Here is a 23,438-nt window from a genome sequence, read left to right on the forward strand (position 1 = left end):
GGAGTTGGTTTCGTCGTCAAAGGTGCAACTGATATGGGTTTTCCCGCCGAAGGGGAAAATGTGTGGACCCTGCGGTGGGCTGATATGGGCATATAACTCGTCTGATTGGATATTAAGACATTCAATTGAATTACATTAAGATAGTATTCTGAAAGATTACAATAGCTTTATTATTACGACACGAAATAGTTGCTTTATTTTAGTTCCATTTTAAATACCCAATTCCAGACATCTCTTAAGACAGCACGGACTTGTGGTTAATTGAAAACGTAGTGCTAATGAGAATATTGATCACACTGGCTGATCCTGGCTTAGTTTATCTGAGACCCTGTCTGACCGCAGGATTCTTGGGGGAAACAGACACAGAAACTGAAACCTAAACCTTTCTGAGACCAAATATTAATCATATTTAAGCCAGATTAATACTAAATGTATGGCCCGAAAACAGAACGAAAATTCGAGGGTAGACAACTAAACATTTAATAAGCCAAACAAGCGAACGTCGACGCAATTGTACGTGACCTCATCTCGGGGTCTGCAACTCCTAGTCCAATTCCGCGTCTGGTCTTCAGACCGACTCTCAGACTGGGACTGGGACTGGGAGTGAAATGAATCAGACCGCACATAGATCTCTGTCAGAGGCATTAGCATTAGTAGCGAAACAGGGGCGACCAGGCAAAGATAGTTCATCAAAACTGACAAGCCCATTTCGCTGTTGGGAGTCTCGGCTTGCTTTCTCTTCCTATCTAGTGACATAAACTGGAAGAAATTCAAATGCTGGAGTATAATATTTCAAATGCCCTGAAATGTATGCTACATTTTTTCATAAACCTATTAAGATGGAGAGCAAGGACACAAACCATTTATGAATAAAGTGAATATGGATTTTTAAAAGAGGATGTACATAGATTTTGCTAGAATTTAATAGAATTTATTTAAGGAAAACTATGCTTTAATTTCAGTTTATGTTTTTTTAGTGTAGCCGTGCTGGAAGCCAACTCTGAATATCCACGACATATAACAAAACTGTTGGGAAGCCCGCGCCACTCGCCATCGTCATCGCCATCGCCTTCCTCCACCCCAAAACCTCTTCAGCTGGAGAACCACAGACAACAGATGAGAAATATTCATCAGCATTTACGTCACGCAGCGTGCAAAAGTCGCTGGGGAAGGAGTGAGATAGATGGAGAGAGACGGAGTATAGCGGGAGTAGTGGAAGAGAGAGAGAGTACCCAGCACTGGCTGTCAGTAGATTTATGTTGACATTTCAATGACAGTTGTGAAAATGCTTCCATTTTCCCCGAGTATATGTGGCTGTGGCTGGCTGGGCTGTCTTCTCTTTCATCTTAAATTTGCGCAAATTGGTTTATCACAGCGAGCTTAAATTATTTCCAATCACGTATCAGTCACGAGTTGAGGGAAAGGATGTGTCGCGCCGGTCACGCGGATGTCACGATCCTGGCAGTTCAATAATCATGCCACACGCACTTTTTCTCAATTTATGCCGAACAAGTCATTAGATGAGTCATTTTTTTTTTTTTGAGTTAAAGTTCAGAGTTGGTGGGAATTTCTTTAAAGAGAAGCTTAGGTTCTACTATATATTTCAGTATATTAAGTATATAAATTAGAAGAAATAAAGACACTCTCTTAGAAACTCTTCTTGAAATCATCTGAAAATAAACACAGACAAGCCATTAATCACAAAATTCTTTCAAGGAGAGCGGGAACTGTATAATTATGAAATCTTTAAATTGACAGCAAATTGGAATAATCAAAACTTACTATCCTAAAAGATCTTAGGAATCTACCGCCCCAACCCTCTGAGAGTCAAAAAACAAATTACTTTCGTGTCAGCCATCAATTTTTATTAACTTGATTAAGTGCTTTATGCCAGGCCTTGGGGAATTCTGGTTAAGCAACAAGTTATTAGCAACGAAACGGAAATTCCAAGTGGTGGGTGGGTGGAGGAGGGTGCCGTGCCGGAAGACCAGAGGCAAAGTCGCCCCCCGCCCATGGGATCCTGTGACAGCAGCTGGCTGAGTCGCCTCTTATACAGCTGGTGTCAAGGAATAATATTTGCATTGTTGTAGCTGAAAGGGGGACGACTTGAGTGGGGCTTTCGAGGGCTGAAGGCGGCATGAGGTGGTTGGTGGGCCCAACGTTCAGCATTTCAATAAGCTAAAGCCCAGCCTTGGATAAGGATAACGTGGATTTGAGGAAGAGGACGGGTGCAGTGCAGGCTGTGTGCTGCCGACGGTAGAATTTCATTAAGAAAATAACACGAAGTTATGAAACAGTTACCTTCATAGTTAACTGCATGGGGAATTCCAAGAGTTTCATGAATGTGTCTTCACTTTTCCTCAAAAATGACTCGAAAATTGCAATTTTGTGACGGTCTCATACTCTCAACAAGTTTCAAATTATTTTTCAGAAAAGAATTTATGAAATATTGTAGGATTTTAACGGATTACAAAAGGTTAGAACTAATTGAATAACTAGATAAATTGTGATTCAGTTGCCAAGAAAATGTACCTGGAAATAGTTATACTAAATAAATTAGAACCAGATCCAGGGGGATAATGGGGAAGAACCAATAAAAGCTTTCCGGAAACTGTAAAATTTTATTTACTTTCCAAACAAACACAGACAACCGTATCAACCGTAGAAATTTTACATTTGAATGCATTGTGGATTGTCTGCTAATGCCATTAGCAGAGATAAAGCCTTGCATATGAAGTTATTCTGAACAAATGAACTGATGGCAATACATTGCAGCAAATATATGTATGTGCGAATAAAATACATGTGTACAAATAAAGCCTGAATCAAGCTGGGAACAAAGCTGGTCACTTGCCTTAATTAAGCTTGAAGGTGGGAGATCCCTTTGTGCAGGCCGTATCAAGAGTGTGGATGCCAGGCACTAATTGAAGCATACAAATGTGTATGAAAGGATGTGCAAATACTGCATCCTGCAAATACTGAGCATACTATAAATATAGAAAAGATTTTCTAAAAATACAAAGAGAATAGTAAACCATTCCTTATGAAAAAATCTTCATTTATAGCAATCTTAGATACATGATAAAAAATAAAAATATCTAATTGATTTAAAAAAATAGCTATTATTATGACCATATCTGTTTTGTGTGTTTCAACAACAGCTTGACCGAATGTCCGACAACCATATAAAATGTAATTCACAAATGAAGATTCATGTTTTTGCTCTGTCCAGCTCCTCCCTCTTTTTGACTTCTGCTGGACATAAATCAATGCATCCTGACACGGCTCAGCATCCTGGCATGCAGCTAGAGTCCAGATACCCACAGATATATGTATGTTGTATGGTATGTATGTTGATTTTCTCCCAATTCCATTTGGTTATTTGCCAAGCTCGTTAAATGTTTTCCATATGCCCAAAATGCAAGTGAGTTTTGCATTTAAAGTGCCTCATTGCGTGTTCATTGGCTTGGTATGAGCATATTGTGTTTGACAATGGCAAAATTTGATTCGAATCCAATTAATTAAGTTGCGAAAGCTTCAATGACATATATTTTCATATAATAACTATCATTAGAAGTATTTTATTACAAAAATCATAATCATCGCCTATATTTTTGGCGCAACCAACTTAACTCGGTTTTAGCTTTCGTTAACATGGATATCGATATGCGCAGTCTGTTAAAAGATGCGATATTTTTTTATAAATAAAGATAAAGATAATCAAGATAAAATCTATCATGGTTCATTGATTTTTGTAAAGGAATTCGGTCAAAATATAAGTTAACTGTTTTCTTAATATGTGTCTCTTTAATTTTAACATTGTTTAAGTTTGACAGTCGATCTAACAGTCTAATCGATAGATAAAAATCGGATCAATTGCGCCGTCGCGCCATGCCGCAAAGCTTGTTAAATGCAGATTTATTGTATTTTATTTCATTATTTAATATATTTAAACGAGAGCCATTATAAGGGCTATAAAGTTTGTAAAGATGGATATAAAGTTCGTAAAAATCCCAGATGCCATAAATATAGAATTAGAAAAAGCTGCAGAAAAGATTCATTAAAAACCAGGTTATGTTTAAGAAAAGAACTTACATTTTCATAACTGGTTCTATTTTTCAGATGAAACCTTACGTGATTGCTTGCGCCAAACATCCATAAGGTTTTTCTGCTGAACTTTCTGCCAGGTGAGGATTTTTCTACGGTTTTCAGCCGTCACCCGCATTTGTTCGCGAATGGAGACATTCGGCAGCGGGTTACCAAACTCGGGAAATTCGACACTTCCAGGATCCAAGTCCCTTGAATTGTCAAGTTCGATAGTTTCGAAGGCTACTGCAGGATCGGGCGAAGATGGACTCATTATGGACTCCTCGGGGATTGCATTCGTTAACTTAGTACGCTGACAAAAAGAAAACTTTCAGCTTTCCTATACATACTGTAAGTGTACCCAGTACCTTCTTCGGTGGCTTATTCCTCATTGTCCTCCTCGAGCACTTGGCGATCATGTTATAACGCTCCTCGGACATTAAGTAGTCATCGCTGAATACCAAGTCCACACAATTCTTCATTTTAATTTCGCTCTGTGTTTTTTCGTCTTACTGAGTTGCTGTCAGTTGATTCAGTGCTGCTTTGTGATATAAATTAATCGAAAGGGGTTGCCAAGAGCACTTGTCCATCAATTCAAAACAAATTAGTCGGCCCTGGTTGTTTTTATTTTTCTTATCCCGATAGCCGCTAAAAGCTTTTTTCACCCAGAAATCCTTGAAGCGAGCTGGTGGATTATTTATATAGTAAATGCAGATAAAGTTTCGTTTTTAAGGCTTCGGGTCCGGACTTTTCTAACCGGTATTCCGCCGGACCTTTCTATGCACTTTGCTGGAGGGCCGAAAAATAAAATTTATTTACAGTTTTCCCAGCTTCCTAGCCCGCTAGCAAAACGGATGGAATGGCAAAAAAACGGAAGCCACTGAATTTTTTTGGTAGTAGGAAAACGTGGAGTCGAGTGGGAGGTTTGGAAATTCAGTCACGTTTTGTGCAAAACGGCAACGGTTCGGAATTTACGGCAAAATTTTCTACTCGCCCAGCAGGAAAAAACACAAAAAAAATGGAAGCCAACCGAGGAATCCTAATCGTAGTGAACGTCTCCTAGTCTCCTAGTCTATTATTTTACTTTTATCTTACACATCTATTTTTTTTTTCTACTCTTTTTAAGGTAGGCCTAATGAAATTTTCGGTTTTATGGACAAGTGCAACTGGGTAAATTGCAGGTGAAAGCTTTTTCAGTCAGTTTTTTTTCTTTATTTTATGAAAGAATCCTTGTCCGGTGCGTCGTTTAATTTGAGTGCTCTCCGTCTCTCCATCATAAATAAACAAAAGCTGTAAACCATCTGATGTTCGAGCCGGAGTTGTTGATGCTTTCCCAGGATGTTCTTTTCTGTGTTTTTTGCTTTTTATCTTTTACATTTTATTGCCGGCTCTGGGTTTCTGGCTAGCCGCTCTTGCATATTCCGTGCGTAAGTTTATGTGTCCCGGACAGCAACATTTTGCGGGCTGTGTGGTCTCCGGGGGTTCAGAGATGTCAACTTGGATTGCGGTCAGTACTAGAGACAGTAAAGAAAGGGGTTAACTGAAGGAGTCTCCACAGTGGGTTAAGGGGAGGAACACCATTCTTTATAAACTTTTCACTTCAATCTCAATGCATGTTTCTTTTAACTTTAACTAATGCTATTTTACCTTTATTATTTTTTAGAAATATCGCCTGTTTGTGAGCTGGAATATGTCATATTTTAACCACTGTTCCTAGCCCACAATGAAAAGTTAAACTAACCATGACTTTGGGACTGCAAAATGTCCCGGACAAGCTGTACAGTGTACACATTAAGTTTCAACTTTAACACACAAAATAAACACACCAACACCAGCCCAGGTGTGACTTAAGCCCTCCCCCTCGTCCTGCAGCCATTAAGCCTCCTCCGCCCCCGCCAGGATAACCACCCCTTACGCAGACTCTAATGCACACTAAACCAGAGCCACCAACAAGTCAACAACAATTTGTGTTTCTGTTACCAGTTTCTATTTTTCGCTTTTGTCGACGCTTTTCAACTTTTGCTGTCACTAGTTTTTTATTTATTTTTTGGCCAGGTTTTTAATTTCATATTTTATGCCAGAGGCCTGGCGGGAGGGGAGACTCAAGCTGTTCTATAATAAAGCCAGCTTCTTGTAGCGGCTAAGCAGCAAAATATGACAAAATGTTGAGCCAGCGGGAGCATATTTTAAGCCTTCCTCGAGAGCTTAACAACTGCCACAAGGACACTCGAAGAATGGTTTGAAATTTTCAGTATGAAAGTTAAAATATTAAGTAGTTAGTCGGTTCATATTTAACAAATGGCAGATCATATATAATATAATTATGTGTGTCTAATTTTCTATTTTTTTTTTTTTTTCAGTGCCCCACCATTTTATCCACTCCACAATTTTCCATCTGCTGACAGCGGAAAATGTCACAAAAATGTTGGCGACGCTGACTTTTCTGCATGAGTCTGCTGTTTTATTTTATTTGAGCCATTTTCGGCGCCAGCTCAGACTACGACTATCGCATTCATATTTTTGGCCTTTTACGACTTTTCATAATCTTTATGGGCGGTAAATGGGTAGAGGGCGGTAGAGGGCGTAACTCAGCGCTTTTTACAGTTCAAGGAGTTACAACGCTTATGAGTGCAATTTAAATTCAAAAGCCGCTTAAATTTATTTCAAGCCCGAAGCATCAGCATCAGCATCAGCTACAGCTTCAGCTTCTGCTTCAGCTTGAGCTTCACTCACTTAAGTCAATTTTTGTGTTGCAAATTTTACATTTATGACAAGCAATTTAACTTTTGCCTAATTGCGCGACATGCAAAATTGCAAGCAGCTAACTTTAGGGGATTTTTCCCTCTCCGACCCCGACCACGACCCAGTCCCATGGCTGTCATCTTTTTATCTGCAGGAAGCCCGAAGCTGTGTGTCCCGACGCTTCATTAAATGTAACTTTTGCCTTCGCCTTCGCCGTCGCCCAAGTCGACGTCGGAAAACGGCATAGAAAACTTTTTGTTCCAGCAACAGGATGTGGAGGCATTTGCCTGGATGTAGACGCTTGTGGGCGGAAACTATCAGGATATTCAGCTCTGAACCGAGGGTTAGGCAAATAAAATGGCTCATTAGGGTAGTGCAAGTGGAACTTATTGGATTAGTTGCCTCCCTCCGATTTGGCTTTGGGTTAAGAAAGGAGGCTATGTCCTTGCCTCTCTAAGAGAAGTCCATCAAAAAATGCATCCATTTTAAATGTATTTAAATCTTTTTGAACAGGCAATCAAAATCCTGTCTTTATCCCAGCCAAGAACCAGACACTCCCTGACCCCTTTTATGGTTAGTAAAGTATAATCTCTTCTTCGAAATTTATAAATATTTCAGCACACAAAAATGAGAACTTTTGGAATAAGTTCTTGTTTGCTGCTTGGCTTAAGAGTGGCAACTTAAAGGCAACTTGAAACTTTCAACTGGGCTAATCTCATTGGTGAATGGCAAGTTTGTCTATCCGGCAATTAGCAAAAAGCAAGATTTTCATTTCACATGCAAGCGGCAATATCAGAGTCTCGGATGGAAAACGGAGGAAGCATTTTTCCGGATGCTCGCTTCACATCTAAGAAGCGTCGAAGCGGATCGACAATTGTCTTAATTTCTCCCCGCGGTCCTTTTAGTTCTGCAAATGTTGAATCAGTGGAGGAAATTGAAGGAAAATCATCCACCCACCCAGTGCTGGCAATTGGCAAAAGGATTTACTTTATAAACTCCATTTGTAGTTGCATAGTAAACTTGTTTATTTTCAGATTTGTCTTAGGACTCTGATTGGAAGAAGCTTAAGTGACACATAAAAATTGCACAAAGGACTATTTCAGAACAAGGAGAAAATTGTTATTTGAAATGAATAAAATGTGGAAAACATTTTCCTTTTTGGCTTTCGGAATTTAAAGGATGATTTAATCCAGTCTCTTGTTTTAAAGTAAACGTGTGAGTACTTGCCTTAATAGTATAATATCTAAAATAGATAATCCTTAGCAGAAGGTATGAAAACTAAGTTTTTTGTAGTTATCCTGCTGACGACATTTTCCCAGCCGCAACATGTTGGCAAAAGCCCAAAGTTTTCCAGAACTTGAAGTTTCTCTTTGGTTGAAGTTGTTTGCTCGAGGGCCTGGCCACAATTCCGGCTTGAGTCTAACTCGTGGCCATCACCCACACTGACCTCTGACGACCCCCACCTCGGGGATAAAGTGAGGCGTAATTTAAAATCGGACAAGACAAGAAAAGACACGGACAGACAGTACTGAACTGTAGTTCAGCATTTTTATTTAGCCATCATTTGCCTTTATGACTGCTGCGGTAATCCTGTCAAGGATGGCCCGAAATTTCACCATGATTTGGCCATTTTATCGAGTTCATTTCGAAGTTGGTGAAAACTTTGTGCAAGTGTTGCAAGTTTTAGTGACTCGTGGGCCAGGTTTCTGGGGGCCAAGTTAATGACAGTCACGTGGGGACTTTTCGAGGAGGAAAATTGCTCATTAAAAAGTAATAAATGTCATTCGAGGGAATCAACTTTACTCCACCAGCAGCTCAGGGTAAAGTCTTCAAATGGAACCATATATGTAGTGGCCTCACTCTGTTTAATTAAACTTCATCCCAGAGCATTCCTCAAAGCCTTGTTCTTTTTATTTAATTTTCTCAATATTACATACGACTTTGTGGAATAAAATTAAATAGTTTTCTTTGATGTATTAACAGCATATACAATTACTATTTACGAAATAAACAAATCGTTTTCTTCAGTTATTGGAAAACCACACAAAGCAATTGTAACCAGGACAAAGGATAGCAGATCCAGACAAGGACAATCAGTGGAGACTGAAGAGGAGTGCCAGGACAAGAAGACAAGTTGGCAGGCAGACCACAGCAACCACAGAAGCTCATGATGTTGAAAGGATTGGTTATTGAGTGGAGAAAATAATGGTCAAGTGCGTTGGAAACAGAAGGTACGAAAGGCAAGCCACAGATATCAATAAGGTAACTAATTGTCCAGGTTAGTCGGGATAATCTATTTGATTGGTCAAACATTTTCAATATTTCCTGACAACTGCGGCTAGGACTCTTTCCCCTTCTCAATTGAATTTCCCAGAGGAAAACCTCAAGCAAAAAGGACTCGCCACCTTTCCCTTGTTTTCCCAGCAATTCCAAACAATAAGTTGCCATTTTACTGCCGAATGCTTAACCTTGTCCTCAATCGTAAAGAGGGCGGTCGTCCTGGCTCCTGGCTGCCCCTCCTTCCACTTTCCACCAGATGCTGCCCAAGATTATTTTCACCATTTTCCTTGTGCCTTTTGTTCGGTTTCCTAGCCAAGGAAAAATTGGTAAGGAGCAGGAGGAGGAGTTTCGTGGGCAGGAGCCTAATCAGATATTTACGCCACAGGCGGCAGCTCAAAGTAGAAAAATATCCAGCGGAACACCTACTATACACAGTGAGAAAATAAAAGGGATTTACATTAGACATCTAAGCATTTATGATGACTTAACACCTCCTAAAGTTCAACTGTATTTGTTAATTACCAATCGCCTAACATTTATTCCTTTTAGAGTTTGTTTTCAAAGTCCCTATCTTTCTCTTCAGTGTACTTGGATTATATTTCAGCTTTGGGCTTTCGACTCTCGCTGGGTGTTAAAATAAATGAGTAGCATTTAAGACCAAATCCCCATGGCAGACCAACGCAAGCCACAGTCCGAATCCAAACCCCAATCGGAATCGATATATGAGCCCTCTGTTTCCGGGGAAATCCGTTTCCTGTCAACCGAGTTCCATTTAATTGGCAGCATTTGTCAAAAAATGTAACGGCCATGCTGGTATGTTCTGCATAAATTTGAGTGACTGGTGGTCCAGTGGGAGTAGGGCACACCCCTTTTGGCCAAATGCCCACTGAAACACAACACAACGTACATCTGCATCAGAACGTGTCCAAGTAGGAGAAGCCAAGGAATCGGGTCGCAGCTTCCACTTTCTCTCGATCTGGAGCCTCATTGTGTGATGTGTGTTGGATGTGTTGTATTTGTGGGAAAACGAAAGAAAAGCTGTGGGAAAATCTAGGAGTGGGAAATGGCAGGCTGTGGATGCAGGGAAAAGTTTGTAGAGCATTTCACTTGACCTGCTTGCGGGCTGAGATTCTCGAGAGCGAAAGGGAAATGGGATGGAAACAGTTCGAGGAGCGGAGAAAGTTGGCCAACCTTTGCATTTCGGCCAAGGCAATCGAACGGGAAATACTTACGGACTAATAGACTGACACATCCATTCAATTATCTCCGATTATGAGTCCGGGATTAACACCCGATTGCATGTGAGGCGCTTTAATCGCCGCTCAACCGCAATTGCTCCCCGCATCACCCTCCTCGGAAACCGAAGCTGCACTTCCGGTTCAATTGACCAGCCTGGAAAGCGGAAGGATATTGCGCCTCCTGCACCAATTGGGGGCGTGCCCACTGACCGATTTCCCTCCTCAATCGTGTATTGTTAATGAAAAGGCAGCGCAGCTTCCCCAACTCTCTTTCTTTGCCTTTCTGTGGGACTATCCGGAGGAAGGATTTCGTCCTGCATCTCACATATGAATAAATTATTGAAATCCTGAATTCACTTTGTGGGGGTAGAGGAGGCCTGGCCTCGCACTTTCCTACCAATCGTTGGGGAAATGCAAATATTAAAATAGTTATGAATGGGAGAGCCCTGCTGGAGAGTCCTTAATCCTTGGCTGCCAGGCATTAATTTGCCGACAAACCGCATGGGTCGAAAGGGGCGGCCTGACCTGGAATTCGTGCAGTTGGGGAGCATCCAGGTCCGGCATATTTAAAGTGTTTGCAAATCACGGCAGAGGGAATTAGCCGAGGGCGGCTGGGCATTGCATTTGGCCAGCTGCATATTTGAGGCTTCTGGCCAAAATTGGCAAACAGCAGGAGAAATATGGTGGTGGTTTCCGCATGAGGCTGATGTTCGAAATGTCATGCTGGTTTGCATTCAAATGGGAATCATCCGGAAAGGTGCAACTGGGACAGCCTTCTGGCAACAGGCACCAGTATGTGATGACAAATATCTGATCCTAATAACTATCCCCTACTGCTACAATTTATTTGTAACTATAACTTTAAGATGAGCAAACATATCCTTTTAGAGAAGACAATAGCCACCAGTCACTTTCCAGAAGCATATAGGACGGGACAGGATACAACCACGAGGCATCTGCGTCGCAAACAGGAGCAGGACACTCTGCCGAGCAGGAGACAGCCAACAAGGACGATAATCAACTGGTAAACAGCCGCAGTTTCAATCCCCTTCCTCCCTTGCCGCGTATCCTTCCACTTTCCGGATCCTCTTCGCCTGACTGCAGCAGCAATTAAATTTCCGAGATTCAGTAATTGCGTCAAGAGCGGCCAACGAAATCTGCTGGACAGGACCACGCCCCATTAGCCACGCCCCCAGTTAGTTGATGGCCATTAAAAAATCATAAATAAAGCCAACGGGATGTCTATCCTTTTTCTCAATTTCCTCCGCCCGAATGGGCCAAAGGAAAAACATTTTTGTGGCCAATAAAGTGCCCTTTGATTGCTGTTGGATGTTTATTGTGGGGCACTGTACGCTGTTTTCCTTATTGCCACTGGGAGACGTATCTGCCATCTGTTTTTCCACCATTTTCATTGCACTCTGATGATCGCAATTGTTAATTAATTTTCCTTCTTTTTCCGGACTTGCATCTTGTTTTTCTTTGGCCTTGTTGTTCAGTTCTGTTTGGTTTTCACCAGAGTTTTCATTAGAAAGGATATTTTTCAAGGAGTTTGACTTTAGTCGATGGACTCTTTAAAGGCAAAGTCAAAATATGAAAGTGATTTGGCCCTGAGCTAATATTTTCCTCTCCCCACTCAGCTTATCCCTATTTCATATTTTACATCAGAGTCCTGAGAAACCTGACTCTGGCAGCCTCCGCCATAAATTGTAAATAAACTCTGAAACCGCAGTGAAATCTCAAGATGCGTCGTAAACTTCTGAAAGACAAATCATAAAATCGGGGAAAACAAGAAATTCCATTTGGTAATGTGTGGCAGGAAGAATTTTCAGGAGGAAGGACGAAATGTGTAAAATATTTAAGGAACTCGGCGGGAGTGGACCTGAAAAATTCAATGGCAGGATCTGGGAATGTTTCCTAATGATTGTGAGCTTATATTTTCACCAAGTTTCTCTTCTCTCCCCTGACTTTCTCTACTAATATTGTAGCAACCTTTCGGCCACTTTCTCCCATTCATTAATCACTACCTCGCCCCTCCCCCGCACTCGTCACTCCCAAAAGTTCAATCGGAGAAAAAGGAAATTTTGATATATTACTAGGACCGAGGTGCCTTGATTATTTCTTTAATTAAAGTGCAGGGAGCACCCACTTCCCGCTGGGAAGCTGGGCCGGGGATGCGGAAATTTAATAAAAATGTCACAGCTGAGCTGCGAGAAGGACCTTCTCATGCTCATTTTCAATTTCCCCAAGGACCTTGGCCAACCTCCCACGATAATTATGAAATGGCAGCCATTTTTTCAGCTGCCGCCGGGAGAAGTTTCCAACTGACCACAGGAAGAGCTTTATGGCGGAAAAATCGGGAAAATAGAAGAAAATGAGTGATTTGCATGATGATGCCTCGCGTCCTGCCCTTCTCCTCCCTCTGCCCCAGCCACTCAAATAAATTCCAATGGCCAATTTTGGACAAACTTTCTGGCATGTGGCAGGGAAAAGTTGGTGGCTTACACGTGGTGCCGAAGTCCTCCCCGCCGCATTTTGACAATTTGTGGAAAACAAATAGGACAGGCAGGAGGAAGAGTTCCCGTTGAATTATTCATAAATATGCAACGCATTTCAGCTTGTCTTGTGTCTCGTGGAGGAGCCCTGGACCCAAGAACCAATGACAGGAGAATGTGGCCACTGATTTGGGGAACAGGAATCCCGCCAAGGTGAGACCTCCGCCTCCGAAGTCTAAGGAAATGGCAAACATTTCCTCTGTCGAGACCTCTGGCTATGCAAATGAGGTGAGTTCGGATGGAAAGGGATATCCATTGATGGGATTATGGTTGATATTCAGTAATGGAAGAGAGGCACGTGGATGGATTGTTATCTTATTAGATTCATGTCCTGGACAGTCCTGAATCACATGCGGATTCTTGTATTTAAGTTTCCCTTTAATTGTCCCCCGCATCTGAGGTCTTCTTCGTATGGTTCCTCTCAAACCCGCTTTATAATTCGTCCTGTTTCGTATCCTTTTCGTATACTGGCTTACCCGCAACCCATCCTTACGTTTGCCATCCATTCTGCCACCTCCCGGGCTCCTTTTTTCCTTTCCAACCGTTTTATGGTTTTGCACTTAGCAATTAACGAGCTTACTTTTTTAGTGCTGCTCCCAGTGCCCGCATCAAGTGGACATATCCTTTCCCCTCCCTCCTTTCCCCTCCTCTTCCCCTGCTCCCTGCTCCTGCTCCTTGCCACTGACATCCCCCAAACACCCCATCTCCCGGTTGGCTCGTTGCTCTCAATTAGAGTGTCACTTCCGCTTGGAATTTAGTTCGCTGCTGGACAAATTTACCTATGTGCAGGTGCCATCACCGCCACTTTTCCACTCCTCCTGCATCCCCAATCCCGCGTTCCTCCCCCAGCAGCCTTTTCCAGATGCCATAAAAACGGACCTCGGACACGAACTGCAATGCGGTCCGTTTTTCTTTTGGGGGATGTCAAATGCGGGGGCCGAGGCTGTGGAAATGGATGTGGATTGGGACCTGGAGAGACTCCAACTAGTGTCCAGTCGGGAAGTTATGGCTGCTCCGGGAATACTTGATTCAGGTCAATAGGTACAGTGGTTCCACTCAAGTTCAAGGTCCTAAAAGCAACGATCCTTTGTCCTCTCTGGAAATTGCCATTTCAATTGCATTAAACTCGCTTCGCGGACAAAGGGCCCTGGGTGCAAGCGAATTCCCATTACTCGTACTTATTGACAAAGAATCCTCCTCGTAAGAAATGCAACGGAAATTATTTCTAAATAAAAATTGCACTTTCAAGGAAAATGGGAAACTGTCAACCGAGTTTCAGGGATGGAGTTCTGGAGTTGACGAAAAGTCTGTCAAGGAGGAAATATCGATGTGGGGTCTCCGATTGAATTGGTGTCAAGGAATCGAAAAACACAAACCACCAGAAAAATATAAATTGGAATGGGAAACCTGGAAGGCCTGTTGCTGATTTCATTTCCGGCCAAAGTTCAAAACACATGTCCTGCCTCACCTTTTGGCTTCCCCTTCCACGTGAGTTTCTTTTGTGGCTCTTCTTGAGGCCTTTCATCATCTCCCACTTGACTTCCCCCCACCTTCAGTGTTCCTTTAACCTGCAGCTCTGCAGGCTCCTCAAGCCAACATTAATTATAGGAAAGTGCTGGCGAAAACATTTTCACATCATTAAAAATTATTTATGTGGGCCAGGGCGGGGATAGCAGGCGCCAAGGATACAATTCAAACAGAATTAATGTCTGTCTGCCTTTGTTTTCCTTGCAGGACTTCTGCTCACAACTGCTGGAGAAGCGGCTACTGTGAGTGGAGAGAAGACTCCCAGGATCTGCGGGATCGTCGTCCTGTCTGTTTCATTGAAATTTGCATAATTCGCTGGGAGTTTTGTGGCCGGAATTTAACGAGCCAAACAATTTGTCAGCGGACGGCCAGAATTATTCATGGCCACCCCAAGGGGGAGTGGGTGGACCAGGTGCGAAAAGGTGGCCAGGACGAGAGTCCTGTCTGTGGAGCAATCAACTTTTGTGTCTATGAATTTGTAATTGGGAGAAGCCAGAAGTTAAATGGAATGGAAGCCGACAAGAATGTAATTCCCAGAATAGGAAAGGGGGATTGTGCAGGACTACTCCACAAAGTGGCCAGAATTGTGATAGTTTCAGAATATATTCAAATTAAAATAACAAAATGAACAATCGAATGTCCAAAAAGCCCATAAGTGAATAGTTGCCAATTAGCAAAAACACTAGATGAAAGCCAATACAGATGAGGGACAGTTCGATTGAAAGGGAGTTGGGGAAAATGGGAAAATAAAATTCCAATTAAGGGGGGAACTGCCAAAAACCAACAGACCAAAGTGAGGGGAGGGGATGGTAACATTTCATTTGCGGCCAAAGGTAAATAATTTAGAACTCCTGCACCGACCGCCAAATGGGAAATGTTTACTGTCCCCTGGCCACATCCACCCCCTCACCGACCCACCACACCTTATGATAAATTCCCGATATCCGCGACTGAGCTATTTAATCAACAAATTAAATGGGCAAACAATGTGGGCGGTTGGCGTGGACGGGGGCGTGGCAGCGACCAGTGGGGCCATGACAGTGTGACAATCAGAGAACGGCAGCTTTAATTTCCTCAATTCAATGAGGACATTGGCTAGAATCTGGGAGAAGAAGGCGAATCTGGATCTGGATTTTTGGAATTCGGCTGTTCTCGCCAAGAATCTCAACTCCTTGAATTTCTCTGTCGCAAGCCCTGGCTCATTTTTTGGATTTCTTAAACTCTGGGAATTAACAATTAAATAATACAATCGTAGATTTTTTGTACATATTCTTTGTTGTGTCACGGCTGACGCTCTAACTGGATTATTCTAGACGCTCTTATTAGTGTAAAATTTTAAATTTTATTCGGATGCATACTTTTTCTGAGCCTGCTTATAAATGTAGTTGCACAAAATTTAGAGCAGTTTTCTTTAAAACCCCGAAGGAGGAAATTTTAAGATGAAACTATGCTGGATCTGTTTCCTTTTAATGATTCATTATCCCGAAACCCCTATTAAACTATGTGAGGGTCTTACAAAAATCCGTTGCGTTCACGGCATAAAAGGATAAAATAAATAAATTAACATGAAATTGGCCCGGTTACAGAACACCATCACTTAACTACTTTCATGCTGTTTAAGATATGAATAATTTCTTTAGGAGCTGCTCCTTCTAAAGAGCACATTTTGAAGGATTCCAAGGACTGCTCAGCTTCATCATTTTCCAATTCATAGCCAGCATCTTCGCCGCTGTTTTCGAACGTGACCCAATGTCATACATTTCCCATCCCTGCAGGACCTGATTGTCCTTCGATGAGAGAACAAAAGAGATGTGAAATGTCAACAAACAGAAGTGGCAGAGTCGTGGGGAAAGGAGCGAATAAGAGGGCACAAGTGAATATTTTGTATTTTGCATGCGTGCTTCCCAATCCCACTGCCAATGTGTCATGCGTGAGGGGAAAAAGGATAAGAATGAAACGAGGAAGAGGTGTCCTGTTTGGCTTTCCCAAAATTCTCTCCTCACGTACCCATAAAACATTATTGGCCCAAAAAGAAATAGAAGAAGTGAAGCCAAAACTGCACTTTTTGGGAGGGACCCGAGAGATGCCAGCCCCTCCTCTTCACGCTCCTTTTCGCCCAAAGAGAAAAGTCTTTCTCCAACTAGACTAAGCCGACTTTATTTGGGTAATTCTTCATCGAGGGACGGCAGGAGAGAAAGTCTGGGAGAATTGAGATGCACGCGACATTTCAACGAAATTAAAAGAGGTCAAAATGCTGAGAATGCCCTTCAGACAGGGATGAAAAGGATGGCCGAGCTTGCCAATTTAATTCGTTTCTGAATTCCAAATTCAGTTTGTTGGCTTTTGGCCAAAATAATTTACCAAGTGAACAGGGACGAGCTAGTAAGGATATGCAGGAAATTCTTGGCAAAGGAAAGTAGGCTGAAGGAGGCTGGCAAATGGGGGACTATTTGAGAAAAAAAGTAAACACAAAATGAATATGAGAATGAAAGGCCTGCAATGCCACAGAAAGCAAACTTACTAAAGTTATGGGTTGGACAGGAAGCGAGGGATGTCAAAGCTAATTTGGAATCAATTCGCGGATTTGGGAATATTAGTTACAGAACGGGAATCAGAAGGAAATTAAGCAAATGCATGCATCAAAATATTTTATAGATTTTTCGTGAATCTTCCTATATCTTGGCCAATTTTCACCCCGATTCTTGAGTGGAATACCTTAAACGATTTGTAGATAGATTCTCCATCATTCTGAATCAAAATCTCAGAACAAAATATTTTTTAGATTTTTCGTGAAAATTTCCAGGGGATCCCCTTCGAAAATTGTTGGCAGTCCATGGAAGGACATATCTTGGCCAGTTTCCATCCCATTCTTTAGCTGTATACCTTAAACGATTTGTAGAGACATTCTACATCTTGCATTAAAATCTCACATCAATATATTTTATATATATTTCGCAAAATATATGTCGAAAATTCTTTGAAATGCCAGGCTTATAACTTTGCCAAAAATGTCTTAACGACGGTATGTCTTGAACGATTTGTATACGAGAATACCCCAAGTAGAGCGAACTAGTTAAAAAATTGAATTAATTAGACCTAACTGTGCATGAAACTGCAATATCCGCTGCCAAATTGGGGTCTGCACCTGACCTTGGGTCATTATCCTTTCCGCTCCTCGAGTTAATTTAGAAACTTTCAGTCCAAGGAGAGTAAATTCAAATGGGAGTGGAACTTAAAACATCAAGTCTGATAAAAACTTGTGACTCCTTATGAGTTCCCTCCACTGGATACCTGAGCAGATTGTGCAGACCTGAGCGGCCAGAGGCAGTTTCCCAGCCTCGATTGGGAGTCCTTGGGAGTCGTAGGAGGAGAAGCAGGGGAAAGTGGATGTCAGCCCCATAACTCTTGGCCAACTGACAAATTTGAAACTTGCACCGCGAAATTATACGAACTGATGAGCAAAGTTGGCCCGAAGAGACATTCGGCATTCTCCGTTCTATTCACATTTACAGAAGAGAGAAATTACCTAGAGAAAGGGAGTGAGACGGCACATTGTGGGGGAAAGGGACAGCTTCCTGGCCAAGTATCGTGTAAATGGCAACAATTTCTGTTGAAAAGAGCGGCAATTTTTGAATACTGTTCCACACACAAGAGCACTGCGAGAAAAGGATCAGATTCCAACTACTTCCAAGCTCTATGGAACTGATTACACTTCCAGTTACTGTGACTTATTCTCTCTCTGTAGAGCACACACTTTGGGGTTGGAGGTGAATGCGTTGCGCATTATTTAAATTTTCATTCTTTAAAATTTATTTCGCCGCAGACTCATAATTTAATTCAACTTTTTCCGGCTATCTCCCTCTCTGTCACCCATCCGCTCTCTCTCTCTCCTGGGGGTGGTGGGCGTGGTGGGGACTGTTCTTTTTTAAATTTTTATTTTAATGTGTGTGTTACCTTCCTTTGCCGCTTGGCGGAAATTCTCGCTTCCCTTCTGTGGCTTTCTTTTTGCTTTCAAATTATTCGGTGGCTGAAAGCAACTCAAAGGGAACAGGAGGAGTCTCCCACCCCTCTCCGCACCTTTCTCCACTTTCCCCTGCTTTCTCCCCAGCTTAGTTCCCTTGTCTCCCTCCCATCGACATCGCTGTAAGCCAACCGCTCAGCATACAAAAGCAATTACGATGGGTGCTCCTCCGTCTGAGGTCTTAAATGGGTTCCATTCTCGTCCTCCCCTCCCTTTCTCCATGCTCCTTTCTCTCCTGTGCCTCCTCGGGAGACAGGAGACACAAAGTCAGGGAATTGACAGCTGCCCCGCCCCCTTCCGATGCTCGATGTGTCAAAGCGAGGGGGAAATCGCCGGGAAAGCCACGAAAGTTTTCCTTGACAGATTTGTGGCCGAAATGGAAGCCGGCCGAGAAAAAAGGGAGGGGCAGGGATGACTCGTCCTTGTAAACAATGGGCAGCTCCTGCCCTTCCCAAGCCTGTGCCATTCACTCTGCTTGCATTTCATAATTAACACGAGTGGAAACTCTTATTCGTTTTCGGGGGAAATCCCTTCAATCCGTTGTCGGAAAAACTGTGACACGACCTCAGTTCGGAGGGGGGAGTGCATTTAAAAGTGAAAATAATAACTGGCTGGCGGGGGAGAACTCACTGCCTACTTTGTTTTCATTTATCGCGAACTTTTCTTTATTTTCTCGCAGCTTAGTTGCAGTCTCTTAGTGTCCTTGTCTCACAGTCCTCTCCTTTGTCCTTTGTCCTGTCTGGGAAGTGAGGAAAGAGCGGTTACAAATCATGACAAGTGACCCGAATCAAAAATATCTGAGCCCGAGCCCTAAGCCGCTCAGAGGAAATACTTCTGAGAAATAAAAAGCAAATTGAATACATCTGGCCCAGAGACAACTCAAATATAAACACTCTAACTAAAAATAAACTTCATTCCCAGCTTAAGGTCCTTTTCATCTCTCTACCACTTTGCTGTAAGTATTGTTTCAGAAAACGGAAAATATTTATTTGCACCATAAGTTGGGGGAACTTGGGGAAAACTTTGGCTAAAATTCAAAACGAAAGCAAATAATTTGCGGCACAACTTTTTCCGAAGCGAGGGAGGGGAAAATATTAAATAAAATTACCAAATAAATTTACATTGCTCAGGAATCTGAAAACATTTAAAAAGTTATCAAAGTTAAGGCCCAAACCAACAGGCGTTCCACAATATATGGTTTCTGTTGGAAAGTTTCCTAATAAATCGAATCCATGTTGAAAAACTATTCCTGAATTCCTTCTTCCTCGTGTCTAGATATTTCAATTGGATTTCTGGAGCCACAAAGGTTTGTTTGATGCGCAGTTTTCCCCGCGGTTCTCCATTTTAGTGTTTTCATTCGACTTTTCCGAGGGGGTTTCCCGGAAAATAAATTCGAAAATACGTAGTTTTCCCTTCTGTTTATCTGTTGATTCGTCGCCAGAGTCGAGGCTCCGCATCCCGGGGCAAACAAATTAACAGAAGTGTTCTACAATATTCGGGGGACAGTGGAAATGGGAGAACAGGAAACTTTCCCTGCCACACAAATCAATTAAAAGTTTTTCCAGTCCGAGACAGAACTGTTCAATCTTTAAAGGGAATCTCGCTCCCCGGCTGGTTGGACGAACAAGAGATCTCTGGCCATGAATCAGGATGCCACTGAGCATCTGCCTCGCACACATATTTAATTGCAATTCGAACAGTGATTGATGGCAGGATATTCTCTGCTATCCTTGAGCGCATTCCCTCCCGATAAGCGCTTCTAATTGATATTTAAATTGAGACTTTTGTTTGCTGTTCCTGCAAAGGCAAACAAGTTCAAAAGATTCTCAAACTCGCAGGAAAATATATTTAAATTTTGGGATGGGAAGACTCATACTGCCCTCCGCCTTTTTATGGGCGAGTCGTTGACATGAATAATAAGGAATTCGGCCACGGACCAAGGACTGTCCACGGACTAAGGACTCAGGACTACTGACCTCCCCCAAAGTTGTTGGTCCTCGAAATTATGGCAGCGGAGTGCGGGAAATGCCAAAGAAGAGCGAAAGCTTTTCAGAATTATCTGAGAGACAATCCTGAAAAAAGAGAATGTTGCCGGCAACAAGTTGCGAATGTCTGGCAACATTTGTTGGCAAAGGACCTCAAGAAGCAGCCTATCTTGTTGGACTCTCCCCATCTCCACTCCATTTTTATTGATTTCTCGTTCTGTTGTGACTTCGATTCGGGGATGGAAAAGGAAAACAGGAAAAAGGATACAAGGATGGGTGGTGGATGGATTTCTGGGTCATCGGCTTGTGGTTGCCTCGTCCTTGCTGGAGGATCCCTTCCCCCATTTCTGGTCTACACTTTAAACCAATTACGAACTTGGCCCACAACCGAGTGACAATCATTTAATTCGTTTAAAGTCCTCGCCACAAAGTATTGACTTTCAATTCAAGTTTCCAGCAGATCCTGCCTGCCACGCCCACTAAATTTATTTGTTTTTGTTTCGATTTCATGGAAATTGCAACAAATTAATGAGCAGCGATGCAAGTCAGAGTTCAGCGGAGGAGTTCTTCCACCCCCTTTGTTGTCCTTCGCTCCGCCCATGATCGGGGTGACCCCCTTTTTGTGATAGATTGAAGCTCCTCCTGGACCTGGCAGCCGTTTAAAATTCCGCTCACGCAGAGCCAGACCCTCGTTGCCCGCCCGCTCCTCATTTGCTCCCGATTCTGATTCTGGTTGTGGTCCTTCGTCCTTCATCCATCGTTCTGTGCTGTGCTGCAGCTGAAGCAGCGAGTTGCGGTGCCCATGGGGGGAGTCAGAGGGGATGAATAGGGGTCGCAGGGCGGGAAAACAAGGTGCAGCTGCAATTTGAGCCTCCGGTTGGGTTGCCCGCATACTTTCATTATTGCCCGCATTTTGGACCCAAAAGCGATGGGCGGGAGGCTGAGGGTGGGGGAGGTAGAGTAGGGGTGGAAGAGGGGCGTGGCTGTGCAGCCGAGTTCAGTTGATTGGAGAACATTTTTCCACGCTATTGCAACGTTGCAATGAGGCAACAAACAAAGCATTTTCCAGCCATTCTCCGCCAGCCAACTGCCTGAAAGCGTTTCCGATGAAATTTTGATATTCCCCAAGGGATTTGGATTTTGAAGTCTGCTTTAGATGCTCCAGGATAACTACATGTCCCTTGCTTTAAATTTAAATTTAATTAGGGGATGTCCCTGACATTCCTCTCCGAAGGTTTCCATCCAACTTCATTACAGATCCAGCATCCATTGCTCATACGCAGCGTTGTCCACTCTCGTCCGACTTAATCGCTTCTAACCGTCGACTGGGAAAATGCTTTTAGTTTCGCTTTCAGAATTTCTAATGAGTTCACAGTCCGAGAAAAGTTCGGACACAAAAATGTGAGGAATGCCTTCCCTTCTCATTCAAAGCGGTCAAGGTCGCCTTTTGGCCTTGAACTTTCACATGAGAGAGCCGAACGGAAACTGCAATGAAATGAAATGAAAGCAATGCTGCTCGCAGTCCCCCTCTAGAATTTATTTTTCCACTTGGTCTACATTTTGGAATTTCGTTGGCCCACAAATGCAAATGGAAACACTCGGAAAAGTGGAAAATTCCTCCGCCTCCTTCGCCCACGCATGCCCGCGACCGTGCCAGCAAAATAGGAATTTTCACCGACTTTTCCGCCTCCCTGGCCCAAATGCATCACTACTGAGGTGGCCTCTTTGCTCAAATGGAGATGAACGTTGAAATTCCTCTGACCCCCATCCTCCACCCTTTATCCTTTATCCTTCATCCTCAAGCCTTCGTCCTGCGCGCTTTGTTCCCCCGTCGTCTTGGGGTCACATCAATTTGAATGTTTCGCCCTGTTTGAGATGCTAATGCTGCGGAGAACATGAATATCTCAGCTTTCAGTTAGAAGATCCTGCTGGGGAGTGGCAGGCGGCAGGACACAGGACCAGGGAGGTCAACTGGAGGCCAGAGGGGAAAGTCAAGTTGCAACTGCCAGAGAGTCACGTTTTCCCGTCTCAATTGTGCGACAGTTGAACACTCGGAAGCAGGTCGAAGGTGTTGCATGATTTATGGATGGCGGGGATTACGGGGCCATTGTTGCTGTTTATGTTCCAGGTGGTTAATATCCTGCGAGCAGGATCCCACAATGGAGAGCTGGCAAGATGGCAACCCACTCGAATTTGCATGCGGATAATCCTCTTCTCCGCACGAGCTCCAACTTCTCCGTCTCCCGCAGGAGCCACTTGTCGCGATTCTCGACACAACATTCCCTGAATAAGCGATAGAGACATCTGCTATTCAGTTCCCTTCTCCGCTGCTCCTTTTCTCGCTTTCTCCACTCTCTCTCCCCGACTCCCCCACATTGCTCAGTGAGCGCCCATTGAGGCATGCATAAAATATGTTACACGCCAGGACTCTGAGTGGGAGATGCCATCCTGCATCCCGCTGTCGATAAATTCGTTAAAGTCTTCTCTTCTCTCCTCTCCGTTCAATTAAAAAAGAACACAAAATAACGCCGAACATGTTACCAGAAATGGAGGAAATTCAGCGAAGCCCCACAAGGATATGTAAACCGAAATGTCGAGCGGCGAGGAGCAGGAAGGATATTCCATGTTTCCACCTCGACTGAGGATGATGACCAGAATCGAACTGAGCTGCCATAATGAAGAAATAAAAGTTTCAATTCGCAGAGGCCGGGAGGGGAAAGTGGCGGAGAAAGGGCCGAAGTGAAAGGCCAGATGGCCAACTGTTGCAATGAAATTATAGTATATAGGGTCTCTGAAATCCTCCCTTCCAACGAGAATCCAACTTGCGGCTGAATGTTAATTAAATGCAATTTCAGAGCGAGTTGAAAACTTTTCAATGGACGACTGCTGGGCTCTTAGAGTGAATGGAGAGTGGAGAGGGTAGAAGGTTATAACTCTGCCTGATTTTCATTGTAAATTGCACTTTCGTTTGCAGTTTCCCTTCTGATGTCCTCGGAATTCCTTGGCC

At 43.1% G+C, this 23,438-nt stretch overlaps 1 protein-coding gene and 1 long non-coding RNA gene across 5 annotated transcripts; one reads left to right on the top strand and one right to left on the bottom strand.

Moving 5' to 3' along the window:
- Nucleotides 1-3,102: 3,102 nt before the first annotated feature.
- Nucleotides 3,103-4,652, bottom strand: LOC6498677. Of its 4 annotated transcripts, none has more exons than XM_032455408.2 (3): nucleotides 4,437-4,652; nucleotides 4,096-4,366; nucleotides 3,103-4,044 (listed from the first exon to the last, which is right to left on the bottom strand). In XM_032455408.2, the coding sequence occupies exons 1-2, from the start codon at nucleotides 4,566-4,568 to the stop codon at nucleotides 4,112-4,114; spliced, it is 387 nt and encodes a 128-aa protein (XP_032311299.1). In that variant the 5' UTR covers nucleotides 4,569-4,652; the 3' UTR covers nucleotides 3,103-4,044; nucleotides 4,096-4,111. The 4 variants fall into 4 exon arrangements, with proteins under 4 accessions (XP_032311299.1, XP_001963305.1, XP_044572193.1 ...); XM_001963269.4 differs by having other exon boundaries at nucleotides 4,096-4,369; XM_044716258.1 differs by having other exon boundaries at nucleotides 3,103-3,972; nucleotides 4,096-4,399; nucleotides 4,455-4,650.
- A 66-nt stretch (nucleotides 4,653-4,718) lies between these two features.
- LOC116656047 lies at nucleotides 4,719-9,572 on the top strand. The gene is made up of 3 exons (XR_004311064.2): nucleotides 4,719-8,043; nucleotides 8,857-9,090; nucleotides 9,171-9,572. It is a non-coding gene; the product is annotated as an uncharacterized LOC116656047 (long non-coding RNA).
- Nucleotides 9,573-23,438: the final 13,866 nt, after the last annotated feature.

Source organism: Drosophila ananassae, chromosome 3R (genome assembly GCF_017639315.1).
Source record: "Drosophila ananassae strain 14024-0371.13 chromosome 3R, ASM1763931v2, whole genome shotgun sequence".
NCBI classification, from domain to species: domain Eukaryota; kingdom Metazoa; phylum Arthropoda; class Insecta; order Diptera; family Drosophilidae; genus Drosophila; species Drosophila ananassae.